This window comes from Trichosurus vulpecula, chromosome 3 (genome assembly GCF_011100635.1).
Source record: "Trichosurus vulpecula isolate mTriVul1 chromosome 3, mTriVul1.pri, whole genome shotgun sequence".
Classification (NCBI taxonomy): Eukaryota; Metazoa; Chordata; class Mammalia; order Diprotodontia; family Phalangeridae; genus Trichosurus; species Trichosurus vulpecula.
This window is the reverse complement of record NC_050575.1, coordinates 356,555,925-356,570,830: the sequence shown is the minus strand read 5'-3', so window position 1 is coordinate 356,570,830 and position 14,906 is coordinate 356,555,925. Positions and strand designations below refer to the sequence as shown.

General features: G+C 42.3%; 1 protein-coding gene across 1 annotated transcript in view; it reads right to left on the bottom strand.

Annotated features, from left to right (window-relative positions):
- HNRNPLL (heterogeneous nuclear ribonucleoprotein L like) overlaps window positions 1–4,770 on the bottom strand; it is a 55,398-nt gene extending 50,628 nt beyond the window's left edge. The window contains exon 1 of the mRNA XM_036750467.1: window positions 4,310–4,770. Coding sequence (XP_036606362.1) covers window positions 4,310–4,489 — 180 coding nt within the window. The 5' untranslated portion in view covers window positions 4,490–4,770. The remainder of the gene's footprint in view (window positions 1–4,309) is intronic.
- Between the last annotated feature and the right edge of the window lie 10,136 nt (window positions 4,771–14,906).

The following is a 14,906-nucleotide window of genomic DNA, read 5'->3' as shown; positions in this document are numbered from 1 at the left end:
GTTCTATTCTGCCTGCTGATTTTGAAGAGCAATATAGCCGATCTATGACAAAACATAGTCTTAATTTCTTGGCCAAGGGCTTTAGATATATTTGACCTCAAATAGCACAAAAACTAAAAGAAAAAAAAGCAGTCAAGGCATTTGAGTCACTTCTTCAAAGTCAATTTTTTTTTCACAAAAAGCACTAAACAATCTATAATGACAGGTTAAATCAATCATCGTAAAATTCAAAACTATGTAAACTACAACTTCTTATCTGTTTCTTCAAAATGTATATAATCATCAGTCAATAAATAATACGATTTGTCCATGGAAGAGCAGTGCTGATTCAGTCTTGAGGCTGCCAACTCTCAATCAGATCAGGCCTCACTGATGAACAATTACTCCTCAGTCTAGCAGGATTCCTAGGAACACAGTTGTTAAGGGTTGCTGTGACTTTGCACTTCTACAGTATATCTGGGTTACCAAAATGAACTCTACTAAAATCTCTACCCCACACCTATCCAGAAATTTTGGCGTGCTTTGTCATTTCAAGAAGCAGTAAATGTCTGTCAACCTAGGCCTATTCAAGGGTACCAGACACTCTGAACCCAAGCGGTGACATATTCTATTTAAGATGCAGTCCCATATTTGAAATTATGGATCTTTATCTTCTCTCTTTTAAGCTTATATGCATACACATCTACATATGTGTGTATATATATATAAAGAGTTGAGAAAGAAACAAGTTTTCACACTAATTAAGTTTATAACTTCAATAAACTATTATATTTAGTGACTCTCCTGATTACTAACTATCCAATACAGGAGGAAAAGAAAAATTATTCTCTAAATTTTCTCTGATACCAATAGTCAAAAAACTTCCAGTCTCTTCCAGAAAACCCCATCAACCCATTTGGGATGCTCAAATGATCAGTTACACTGAAGTTGTTACTGAGACTGTTTTCCTACAAAGTGCTATCCACTTTCCCGCATAGTCTGCAATCACAACTTGGAAAGCAATCCATAAATCCTTGGATTCAGGGATCACGAGGACCTAACTGGTCAAGCATCATCCATCAAATCCACTTCATCTCCAGCTTGGGCTCTACTCCTCACGCCCACAAGATAGAAAGAGAAGGGGACAGCCAACAGGTTTTACCCATTCAGTATCTGGCCCAGGAAGGCCAGCAATCCTGTGTTTCCTCTGAGTCTTTTCCAAGGCTCTTCTAAGGTCCTTCAGCAAACCACCCTGTGGTCCGAACTGTGTCCCTAACACTGGAAGGCAACCAACTATGACAACATGGTGCTCTTTCTCTTCCCCTTCCCTTTGTTTTTCTTTCCTTGAAAACTGGAAAATTCCTGACTCCTGACTTTGGGGGCTGGTTCCTAAATCCAAAGTAAATTTGTAAAGCTTCCTTAAGAGGCTAAGAGCCTAAAGTCATATTTCTACCTTCAACTGTCTAAATTCAGAATTTTAATTTTTTAAATCAAATATGAGTTAAGCTTTTTTGCCCCAGAATAGAATCTTCCAAAAAAGATTATAACTCTATCCTACTCCTGAATAATAAACTTTTGCAACAATAGCCAATAGCAGCCAAGTGAAACTAAACAATCCAGGAATTTTTGACACTTCAAACTAGGTGCCAGAAGATACATCACAAAATTGAAACATATCCTACATCTAATGCCACAATCAATCCCACACATACTACGATTGTTGTTAATGTTATATTACAACCACACTTTAAACCCTCACCACCATTCAAGATAATCAATTCACCACCGATATTTACTGAATGGACCAATTTGCACAGCAATATAAAAATCCACTAAATTTTCCTTAAAAAGGCATCATATTTTGTTTCATTAACAAGTGTCACTAAACAAAAAATTCAAATTCTTGCCCTTTCTAATTTTTAAACTTGTAAATTACATAGGAAACAATAATTATCCATAAAAGTCTTTTGTCATGTTTGTTTATTTTAAAGGGCTTACTACATAGGTTTCTCTCCTTTTATACTGAGTACTTTAAGTATAAGGTTGTGTCATACATACTTCTTTTAAACTGAAGCTACAATAATTCTCAATAATGAAGCAACAGACAACTTAAAAAAAACAGGAAATACAGATCACAGTAATAGATTTTTATTTAATACTTTTCCCCTCCACAGATGGAATTTCATTCTGACCTTTTTTGAAATGGGGGGGATGTTAAATACACTACTACGAAAAATCAATTCATATGTGTTTAATTGGATATGGCTCTGCCACAACCACATAAAAGAGTGTCTACTTGCCCAAAAAAACAAAGTCAGTCTGCCCTCTCCTCAAAATATATATACACACACTCACATACATATCAAAAATATATAGGCAGTAAAATAACTCACCCTTTTCTACTTCATATATACAGAGGAATGGCTATTTAAAATGCTATTTTATGATTAAATAGGTCCTTCCCTTCTCTTACAACAGTTTCTAAAAGGAAACTGGCTAAAGTTTTTTAACCACAAGAAAAATTCACTTAGAGTATCATTCTTGCTAGGGCATCCAAAAAAAAAAAATCTCATTCTGCTACAGCATAATCTAAGTAAGATTTCTGCTAAAAGCTACACTAGTGATCTAATATATCTAAATAACTACCTAAAAGATTATGAAGACAAAGAACACTACAAAGACAAAGGAGCTGTCTTTAAGTTGAAACATTTTAAAATATCAATTTCCTCTCACATTTTCTTTATTCATATTTGAATTTAACTTGGAAAATTACAGCACAAAATACAAGTTTTGTTTTAACTCGACAGTACCACCTTTTCTGGCATGAAGGGTTTGTGGGGGTGGAATGATAGTTAAATCAGCCATGTCTTTAACAGGTAAATGTTAATGTACATATTTATGAACTACAGGATGCTATGGAAGAGCCTATTGACTAAAAAGTTTTCCAAACAAAAATGCGAATAATTATGAAAGATTTTCACTTATTTATTGTAAATATGCCATAAAAGGGATTTTGTCTGCCTGTCAAGTATTTTAGTCTGGGACTAAATAATTCAAAATTTAAGAAATTACTGGATGTCTTCAAAGCAAATTATTACGGCAAAAATGGCAAAAGGCAATGGAAAAACGTGAAGTTGGTTCCTTTATTAGACAGATAACATTCTTATACGCATCTCAAAATACTCTCTCACAGTACTAAGTAACCATGTGTCTCAAAAACGTTTTCTACTTCATTCTTCTTTCAATAACTGCCTTTTTTTTCCCCCAAAGAGAAAGACAGGAACCTTGTGTAAAAGCTGATTTCCACTGGAATCCCTCTTCATTGCCCTACAAATCAAACCCAGCTCCTTCGGTGGGGCAAAAGTTGGGGAGCCAAACTCGTACGCTTTGAATTTCCGTTCACTTTGAGGATGTGCATAAAAAGAGCCTCTACCAGAACCAGTCATTACTCTCCTTACGCTTTAGAACCTTTAACAGATCCCAAACTGTGGACGGTTCTGGTCGGTAATAATAAACCGTGGCAATAGATGCCAGTTACTAGTACGCCTCGGAGTCTCCTTTCACTTTAAGGTAAGGATGCACTTTAAAAAAAGGGTCTCCACCACCACCAGTTTTTACTGCCATCCTTAAGCTATAAAACCTTTAACAAACCCCAAACTGTGGGCGGCTCTACTCGGCAATAATAAGCCGTGGCACTGGATGCTAGTCATTAATGCGAGAAAATAAGAACCTCTCAACTTAAGTGGAGAAGAAAGTACATGCCCAAGATCTTCCATTTAGATACGGGCCTCGACTAAGGACCAAAGCAATTTAGGCCACTCGTCAACAGCAACAACAACGTGCAGACCGTTTTTTCAACCTCGGCCACCTAGGCAGTTGTAAGCAAACATATTCTCCCCCTCCCCCTCCAAACCCCCCTACACTCCAACCCCCCCCAAAAAAATGAATCGTGCGGATAAATAAGTAGAAGGGAGAAGATTGTCTCCCTTGCTGTTAAGGCAAGAGATCTGGAGGAGCACAACAAAGGCTTCACCCCCTCGGTCTCACCCATTCCCGCCCCCCGCCCCCCACCGGGTAGCACCAAAAATTAATTAATTAATTACGGCACTGAAGTCCCAATCCCAGGTCAGAAAGCACCGGCCCGTGGGGGAGGGGGATAGACACCCATGCCCACAGCGGTTGCTCCGGCCCGGCCTGATGCAGTTTCGAGCTCCAGGAGGGCTGGGGGAGGGGGGCCCGCGGGGAGGGTCCGTTTTGGGGGGCGGGAAGAGTGAAGCGCAGGAGGGAGAGAGAAGTGAAGGAAGGGGAGGCCGGAGCCGCGCTTTGTTACCGGCTGAGAGTAGCTCCGGCCGCCTCCCTCGCCCCCGCCCCGGGGCCCGGACTCCCGGCGGCTCTCGCCTTCCTCGGCCGAGTAGTCGATCTCGCCCTCCTCCGTCTTGAGGCGCTTGGCCTGGCTCTCGTACTCTCGCTCCTCGTATGGCTCGCCTGGAGATGAGGACGAGGAGGACATGGCGGCGGCGCAGCCGAGGGACGCGGGGACCGGCTGAGCCGGGCTGGGCGGGCCGCCGCCGCCCCGGGGCTTCTCTGCTCCGGCCTCTCGCCCTCGCTGCCGCTGCCGCCGCCGCCGCTGCCGTCGGACCGCGCAGCTCAAAGGGATCCGCAAGCGAACGGGAGGCAAAGGGAGCGAGCGGGCGGGCAAGCGAGCGGCCAGAGGATGGAGATGGGTGGAGGCGGAGAGAGGGAGGGGGACGCCCCTGGAGGAGTCTGCCTCCAGAGAGGCCGCTCCCCCTGGTTACCGGCGCCAACGGACCCGAGCGGCCTCCTCCTCTCCTAGCCCGAGGGGACGCGACGGGACCCAAGGGGGGGGGGGGTGGAGGGGTGACTGAGGAACGACAGCTTCCGGTCTTCCCTCCTCCCCCGCCCTCGGGACTCTGAATCCCGGCAGCCGCCCGCCAGGGATCGCAATCTAGCCCCAGCCTCGCCAGCCACGCCTCCCTCTGTGATCCCTGCCCCTATTGGTCGGGGCGGTGACAGACCTGCCCTTCTATTGGTTCGCCGGGCTGTTTGTCCAGATCCTCCCCTTCCCATCCCCATTCCCCTGTGCCCTCCCCGCATCCCTCTCCCAGGCGCAGAGACCTTGGCCTCGGAATGCTGACCCTGCTTCGGATTCCCCGGCTCCGCGAGCGCTCGGGGCCCCGACCCCGCGGACGGGAGCTGCGCCTACCCTGCGAAGCGAGGTGGAGACAGGAGACAGTAGCGAGAATGGTGGCGGTTAACCGCCTCTCCCGCTTATTTAAATAAAGGTTCTTAGGACTTCTTTGCCTTCAAAGGAGGGCGAGGAAACCCACTTAGCGCCCTTCCCCACCCCCACCCGCGAGGCTTCCTAAAAAGGATGGTTCCGCCTTTCGGGTGCCAGGTGCGCCTTTCATCCAGCCACAGCCTCTGCGCGCCCCGGGGCGGCCGCGTCCCTCCAGCTCGTCCGCGCCTCCTGCGTGGGATTACAAAGCATCTTCCTACCCGAGCTGCCCCGGTTAACTTTGTTCTCTGCTCCGGGCCGGCTCTTCCTAGGGAATTCAATAAGAATAAAAGCGTGTCCGTGGGGCTTCAAGGTCGCAGAGCGCCCATTTACCTGTGTCAACTCGTCTGATCTTCACAACCACTCCGGGAGCGAGGGAGGGGTTATGATTACCCTCATTTTACAGACAAGGAAACTGAGGCAGGCAGACGTTAAATTGACTTGCCCAGCGTCACGCAGATAGTAACTGAGGCAAAATACTGAGTAATCAACCCCAGACATTAAGTGGGCTTTTCCCCACCCCACCCCCATTTTTTCTTCCTTAAACGGAGAAAAAACTCTGGCTCGACCCCTTTAGCTACAAGTGGCCTAATCAGCAACTGGCTTTAGGCGTTTTCATAGCCTCTTTTCTTAATGTTTTTCCCCCTTCATGGAGACGACCCCGGATTCCTAAAGGCCAACAGAGGCTTCGGCTACCAGATTGGTAGGACTTGGAGCAAGATCCCCCGACAGCGGACCACCTCCCTAAACCTGGCCAGCAACAAGGTGATGAATGCTTTGGCAGGAGTAATTTTGGAAGACGGGCTATAAAATTATGCAGGGGCTATAATTATGCTGGTTCTAAAGGGAGAGGAGGTTCCCACACCGATGAAATTATCAATCTTCAAGTATTGGAGGAACTTTCTCATCGTTACCCTCCAAAATGGTAACAGATCTGAGATCCTGTTTGACATTTCCAACACACCTACTTTCCTCCACTTACCTGAATAACTGAAAAGAGGCACAATCAATCCCCTTTTCAAGGGGAATTTGGTGCAAAGAGGATTCATCTTAGATTCTATCCAAAGATTTTTAGTTATTGAAATACCAAAAGAATCTTATAAATCCATTAGATTGTGAGCTCCCCGAGGGCAGGAACCGTCTTTGGCTCATTTTGTATCCCCGGTGCTTAACACAGTGCCTGGTACATAGTAGAAGCTAAATAAATATTGACCGACTGAAGTTGCTTTTGCCTGTAATTGAGGTAGGTCCTATAAAGTATGGGCTACTAGGAGTGATATCCCACTGTATGCCTTTTAACTCCTGGTCCAGTGCCTAGTACATGATAGGAAATAAAGATACATCACAAGAGCCAAGGAAGAAATTTCTCTCAGCAGCATAAGATAGAGTTGCTACAAAGGATCAACAGCAACAATTAAACACATATTTATGATCCCAATGTCTAGCCTTGAGCTATGGTTACAAAAACAAAAAAAGGAAACAACCCTTGACTAGGGGAATATCAAGGTACAAAAGTGGGTCTTATCAGGCCTCTGCTGTCATTGTCCCTCAGTTTCTTCCCTAAAATGTGGATTTCTAGTTCCTATTTCCTTGGCTAATTGGACTATGTTTCTTGGTGTTTTCTCCCAAAGCCCATATTCCTTTTGTTTTTTAAAGCAGTTCCTTTCCACTGAAAAAGATGTCTCCCTTGCTGTTGACAATGCTTTGCTATAAATTGTTCTGTGCATTATAATTCACATTGCCTATCATATTTAAATCCAATCATATGCTCTTTATACAACACCATACAACTATAATCATTTTCATGAGATTACAGGTGCACACTGCCAAGGGACACAGGAAGCAATTAAGCTTTTGATATAAAACAAGATGAAAGAAAATGGACAAGAGAGGGATGTGGAGTTTTTTTAAGAGCTAAATTACATATAAAGAGAAAACCATACAAGAGGCAAAGTCATTGGCAAATCAGTACAGTTAGGATAATGAATAGTAGCCAAATTCAAAATATTTCTTATGGTGGTGAAAGTATTTCCCAAACTTATGCATACATACATACCTGGAATTCTCTATTCACAAATTCTACCACCTGTAAATCCTGCCTATCCTTCAAGGTCCAATTCATATTGAAAATTCTCCATGAAAACTTCCCTTTCACTCAACCAGAAGTGATATTTCCTTCCTTTAAAATAAAGAGCATTCAAATCCCCAATGAGTGGATTATTACCTAGGTAAAAACTCATATTATTTGCTAAGAGAGCATTGTACTTTACTACACAAGCAATAAACCAGAAGAGTATATGCCAAATCTCTAAATTCAAAAACACTCCAGGGTTGAAAAAACCAGCACCAACAATAAACACATGATAAAGTCAAAACTCAGCAAAAGCTTTTTTTTTTTTTTGGAGGACTTATAATGGTCACAGACTTTGTAAGCAGAAGCACAACCTGATGAGTTGGAAAGGAACCCAGAGATCCAAACTATCCCTGAACAAAACCCTTTCTTGCAAAATGCCTGAAAAGTGGTCATGAAGCTTTTGCACAAAGACCTTAAACTAGTGGTCACCCAATGTTACCACCTATCTCAACAAATATGAAAGCCTTTTCTCGATTCTTATTTGTCTTGCTTCTCCTGCAACATTTGACACTATTAACTACTTACTCCTCCTAGATCTAGAAATTGTTCTTCCTGGGTTTTCCTGTTCTCTCCTAGTTATCCTCCTACATGTCTATTTGCTTGTTTTCAGTCTGCTTTGCTGGATCATCATCCATATCCCATCTGGGATATGTGTGTGTTAACCACACAGCTCTATCCCTGCCCCTTCTCTCTTGCTGATCCCTTCCCATGGGTTCAACTATTACCTCTCTGCAGAAACTCCCGGGTCTATATATCCAGTCTTAGTATCTCTCTTGGACTCCAATCCTGCATCACCATCTGCTAACTGGATATTTTCAAGTGGATGTCTCAGACTCAACATGTCCAAAACATAGCTCATTGTCTTCTCTTCCCCACCCCTCCTCAGTCTTCCTCTCTTCCTAACTTCTCTGCTTCTATTGAGTGTACCACTGTTCTTCCAGCCACTCTGATTCAAAACCTCAGAGACATCTTCCACTTTCCACTCATCCTCACCCCTCATGTTCAGTCACTTGCCAAGTTTTGTCAATTTTTCTTCCACACTATGTCTTGAATCTGTCCCCTTCTCTCTACTCACATCATCATCACCACCCTGATTCAGGCTCTCGTCACCTCTTACTTGGACTACTTACTGGGCAATAACTTCCACTTTGTTTTACCCGAGTCTTCTTTACTGCACATGCCTGAAAAATTGATATTACTAAAGGTCTGACCATGAGACTCCCCTATTCAAGAAGCTTCAATGGCTCCATCTGTCCTATAAGACAAAATACAAATCCCTGTTCAGCTTCCATATTTCTTCCCAATCTGGCTCTGGCCTCCCATTCGAGGCTTATTTCACATTACTTACCTTCATATATTCTACATTCTAACCACACTGGCCTAATTGCTAATGCCCATACACAACATTCCCTCCCCATTATGTTTTGCATAGAGCTGGGTTGTACTCCCTCCCCACCTTCGCCTCTTCTCTGGCTTTCTTCAAAACTCAGCTAAGATGCCATCTTGTTGCCCACAGTTGCCTCCTTCCATAAATTACTTTGTACATATTTTGTATTTAATCTTTTGTACATGTTTTCGGCCCAATATAATGTAATCTCTTTGTCCAATCTGTTGCCAACTCATGTTAATTTTATTTCATAAAATCTCCTTTTCTTTCCCTTTGTCTCCTCTGATGCTGCCACCACTCTGATCCAAGCCATCATCACCTCACACCAGGACTATTGCAATAGCCTGCTGGTTGATCTCCCTGCCTCATCTGTCCTCCTGTCCAGTCTATCCTCCATTCAGCATCTTATTGATTTTCCTAAAGCACAGGAATGACCATGTCACCCCGCCCCACCCAATTCAATAAACTCCAGTGTCTCCCTATTTCTTCTAAGATGAAATATAAAATTCTCTATTTGGAATTCAAAGCCCTCTATAACCTGACCCCTCCTACTTTTTCAGTTTTCTTACAAACTGGCTCACTCTGATAGACTCTATAATCCAATGAATGATACCGGCCTCTTTGCTATCCTTCAAACAGAACACTTCATCACCTGACTATGTACCTTTTAACTGGCTGTCCCCAGACCTTTAATTCTCTTCTTCCTCATCTCCGTGTCCTTGTCTTTCTGTCTTCCATTAAATCCCAGCTAAAATCCCTCCTCTAAGAAGCCTTTCCCAATCTCCATTACTGCTATTGTCTTCCCTCTGTCAATGATCTTCAATTTATCCTGTATATATCTTTTTTGTACCTAGTTGTTTACATATTGTCTTCCTCATTAAACTATGAACTCCTTGAAAACTGGGACTTTTTTTGGCCTTTCTTTGTAACCTCAGGTTTAGCCTCAATACTTGGCAGATACTAAGCACTTGATAAATGCTTATTGACTGACTTTTTTTTTCCCCATAAAAAGGCACGTAGCACAGTACCTTGCACAGACATAACAGGTGCTTAATAAATGCTTGTTGTTGCTGTTGTCTTAAGTATTCAATTTAAGTGTTCCTTCTCTACTCCCTTGTGAAGTTGTTCAAACCTCCAACTTCCTGACATAGGTCAGGTTTGCCCTTTGCCTTCTTTAGCATTTCTTAGTGAAATGGACTTTCTTCCTTTTCTGAAGAAACACTTCATTCTCTCCTATAACCTGGAAACTAGAGAGAACATTCTTAGCCCTTCTACCCTCTTTTCTGTGGAAAAAAAAAATCTGCATATTAAGCATAGATAATGGTCACATGGCCATTATGAATCTACAACCATTATAGATGCTATTTAGGTCATTGAAAAATTTTCCCTACTTTCTATATTAGTTGAGAATGAGATCCTCAATTCTTGTCATTCTTGCCAGCAGCTTCCCTGCAAAACACAAGAGAATGAAGGAATATGGTAGCTAGTCAGCTGCCTTCTCTCTCCTCATAACTTGCCCAGAGAAGTTCATCAGTATTGTACATAAATTTCGTAATGGCATGCTTGCGTGAGTTCTGGATAATGGATGATTTCTTGAGCTTTCCCAGTCACCAATGAAGTGAAGCAAGGCTGGGTGCTTGCTCCCATGCTTTTAGCATGATGTTTTCAGTGATGTCAGAGGCCTTTAACAAGGACGAAAACGGCATCAAGGTCAGCTACTACACTGACAGTAAATTATTCAACTTCAAAAGGCTACAAGCCAAGACTAAAACAGATGGAATGTTGGTGCATGATTTTTTGTTCACAAGTGATTATGCACCCAATGCAGCCTCTGAGGCTAAGATGCAACAAAGTTCTCTGCTGCTTGTGCTAAATTTGGCTTGACAATCAACACCAAGAAAACACAGGTTCTCCAACCAAGTAGTACTACACCACCCATACATGGAATCATCAGTTACAGCAAATGGAGAAATTTTGAATATTGTGGATAAGTTCACTTACCTTGGCAGTGTACTTTCCAGGGACAAACATATAGATGATGAGATTGATGCACACATTGCCAAAGCCAGCTCAGTGTTTGAGAGGCTCTGAAGGAAAGTGTGGGAGAGACGAAGTATTAGACTGATTACTAAACTGAAGTTCTACAAATCCATTGTGTTGATCTCATTGTATGCCTTTGAAACCTGGACAGTATACCAGTGCCATGCCAGGAAACTGCATTGCTTCCATTTGAATTGTCTTAAGAAGATTCTGAAGATCACCTGGCAAGATAAGGTACTGGACACTGAGGTCCTTTCTCAAGCTAAACTGCCAAGCATTCAAACTCTATTGTAGAGAACACAACTCCAAAGGGTTGGCCACATTATTCAAATACCCAGTGTAAACTTGCCTAAAAGACTATTTTAAAGAGAACTCACATAAGGCAAGCACTCACAGGGAGATCAGAAGAAGCGATACAAGGACACTCTTAAGGTATCTCTGAAGAACTTTGGAATCAAATGTGAGATGTATGAGACACTAGCAAAGGACCACCCAGCATGGTATGCCCACCTCAAAGAAGGCACTTGCTCTATGAGTGAAGCAGAATTGCAGTAGCTCAAAAGAAATGTGAGATGTGCAAATTTAGAGACATCTCCACTCCAAATGTTCATGTGGACTATTTGTGCCCCACCTGTAGTAGAGCCTTCTGAGTTCATACTGGTCTGATCAGCCACAGTAGGACACACTGTACCTTGACTCCAACATAGTGATGTTATTTTGGTCCTCTTCCAGAACAAAAGACAACAGCCAACCAACCAACCTCTGAGGGTGGAGCTAGAAAACACTGACCTAATTTGTAGCAAGAAACGTTTGAGTGAGATCAGACTAAGAAATTACAGAGTAGTTACTGATCACCCAAAGGGGAATGGAAAGATATGTGGTGGGCACAAAGCAAATGCAGCATATTAACAATGACACATTTCATACAAAAAGTGTTGAAATATTTACTGAAGAACTTCTAGTTAGAGAAATTCACCAGATCCTTAGGACTACTACTTAACTAGGGTTTTTTATTTACTTCTTATTGTCCTGTTTGCAAATTAATACATGTCCTAAAAAAATAAATATATGCATTAAAATAAATTCAACAATTTAATTGAAGAAAAATTATTATGTGCTACTACGTGCAAGGCACTATGCTGGACATTCGGGTTATACTTCAATGAATCTGGGATCCCATCCATGTGGGTATTACTCCACCAATATAGAATCCATCCTAGCCATACCTTCTTATCCTTTGTGATTCTTGTCCATGTTCTGCCCTCTACTCAAGACAATATGTATAAATGTATGTAAGTATATATACACCTTACATGTTAGTTAGTTATTATCCTTCCTGCTGATATTTGAACAATGTGGCCAACCCATTGGAGTTGTGTTCTCTACAATTGAGTTTGAATGCTTGGCAGTTTAGCTTGAGAAAGGATCTCAGTGTTCAATACTTTATCTTGCCAGGTGATCTTCAGTATCTTTCTAAAACAGTTCAAATGGAAGCAATTCAGTTTCCTGGCAATCTGCTGGTATTACTGTCCAGGTTTCACAAGCATACAATGAGATCAGCACAACTGCTCTGTAGACTTTTACTTCAGTAGGCAGTTTGGGCAAGACCAGTCCTCTGACATGAGGGCTGCTGAACCCTTTTCAGGGCTGCTTTCCTACCTTTGGTGTCTATGTACACCCAACTATCACCTGTGGCTCCAAGAAACTATAGCATGTGTAACTACCATACCCCAGTGAACCGTTTTGGCAGATGGGCTAAACCAGGTTGAGAGTAAACAAGGACCCTCAAACCCATTGATGAGTTGGGGGTGGGCTGTCTAACCCAAGCATGTGAAGACTTCCCTGGCAGAATAGGCAAATGAGGAAATTTTGTAACAGTGGCAGGAGCAAGCACTGTGGAACACTTAGAGCTTGATTAGACATAGAAGACACTAAGATCATTCACTGCATCCCAAGCCATGGCCAGTCATCTTGACTTTTGTCTCCATTGGACTCCAATAATTCTGGAAGAGAGAGTGAGGCCAACAACTTTGTGTAACTTTGCCTCACTTCAACTCAATATATGTGTAAGTCAAAAGACATCACCCATACCATTTTGCCATTTTTATCTACCTCAAAGTCCTGTGGCGACAGGCAAGTGATGAAGCAGGAGGTATAGATACACTTGGAGCTGTAGTCACAACCCTGCACACAGGAGGCCCAGGCCATAGAGTTGTCTTCTCTCTGGACTGAAGCAGCAGTGGGATTCTGCAGCCCCATGAGTGTCCAAGTAGCCTTTTTTAAGGACTGTACTGCTTACTTCCTGATGTGAGAAAGGGGCTAGAAAACATGCCCTAAAAGTTGTCTACTTCACCTAACCTAATCCCAGGCTGCTTACCATGGCAGGCGAGGATCCTACCCTATGGATAAAACACAAAAAAATATACAAAAACTTTGGCAAAGATGATTCCACTCATCATTGTTACATGGAATATGGACACACTTATATACAACATGAAATCCAATATACTTAAAAGACAAACAGCTCTTCTTATGAGAGAATTCAGCAGGTATGGCATACAAATAGCAGCCCTAAGTGAAACAAAGCTGGCAAATGAAGGCCAGCTTAAAGTCAGAGCTGGTTACACATTTTTCTGGAGTGGCCACAGTGATGGGACCATGAAGCTGGCATAGGTTTCACAATCAAAACTAATTTAATCAACAAGCTTGTATACCTCCCAAAAGGAGTGAATGACAGGCTTATGACAATGTGATTGCCACTTGCAGGAAAGTACCATTCACCATCATCAGTGCATATGTTCCCACTATGATGAACCCTGATGAGGTCAAAAAAAATTTATGAAGACCTGGAGACCCTCATCATCAATGCACCAAAAGAGTAGGCACTGACTATCAGATATGGTAGGGAGTCCTTGGAAGGAATAGAGTTGGAAACAGTAAGAGCGACTGTCACCTACCCACTGAAGATTTGTGCATCTCATGAGCTTCTCATCACTAACACTGTTTTCCATTTACCTAAATAGAAAAAATTTGCGGATGCACCCTTCAGCAAACATTGGAATTTAATAGACCATGTTATTGTAAGGAGAAGAGACAGACACGATGTGAGAGTGACAAACGCAATGTATGGTACAGACTGCTGGATTGATCATACAATACTGCATTTACTCATCTGGGCCAGAACATTTGCAAACATCAGGAATGATTTAATGAAAATGATGGGGAAATTCAGAAACTACTAAATGAAAAGCAAGAACTCCACAGGTTTACCAGCAGGATAGTTTGTCCATCTCTAAGCAGGCAGCACTTAATCCTATCAAAAATAAAGTGCATGGGAGGATAAGGGAGGTATCTTTGGAGGGGAATGCAAGGGAATAGGTTAAAAGGAGGCATAGAAGGATGTTTAGATTTATGGGAATGGGAGGATAAGGGAGGGATCCAACAGGGGGTGGCAGGGTGGGTAGGCTAAGTAATAGGAGGACAAGAGAGCAAGTAGAAGTAAACTAGAGAAGTCAGGAGGGAGAGGAAATAAGAGATATGCACAAACATAAAAACAAAGATCAGGTGTAGAATTTATTAGGGAAAGTATATACATATATGTATGTATATATATATATGTTTATGTATATATCTATATATAAATATATCTGCACTTAATTGTAGCCTTCTGCGGGGAGGGGAGAAAGGGGAAGAAAGAACAGAGTAAAAAGTGCACAGCAAAGAACAAAAGAAAACTTACAAGGAAGCTAAGAAAAGATGGACAGCTCTCAACACAGCGTGTAGAATTTATCATACGGGCTATCTTGAAATGAAAATTTATTGCTATATATCTTAATCCTCTCTTTTGTTCTGCTGCACACATGATATGCTTTTTATTCTTTTCTTTTTTCTTTTTTTTTTTTTTTTTTTGCTTTTTGGCAGGGCAATTGGGGTTAAGTGACTTGCCCAAGGTCACACAGCTAGTACATGTGTCAAGTGTCTGAGGCCGGATTTGAACTCAGGTCCTCCTGACTCCAGGGCCAGTGCTCTACTCACTGCGCCATCTAGCGGCCCCTTTTTATTCTTTTCTT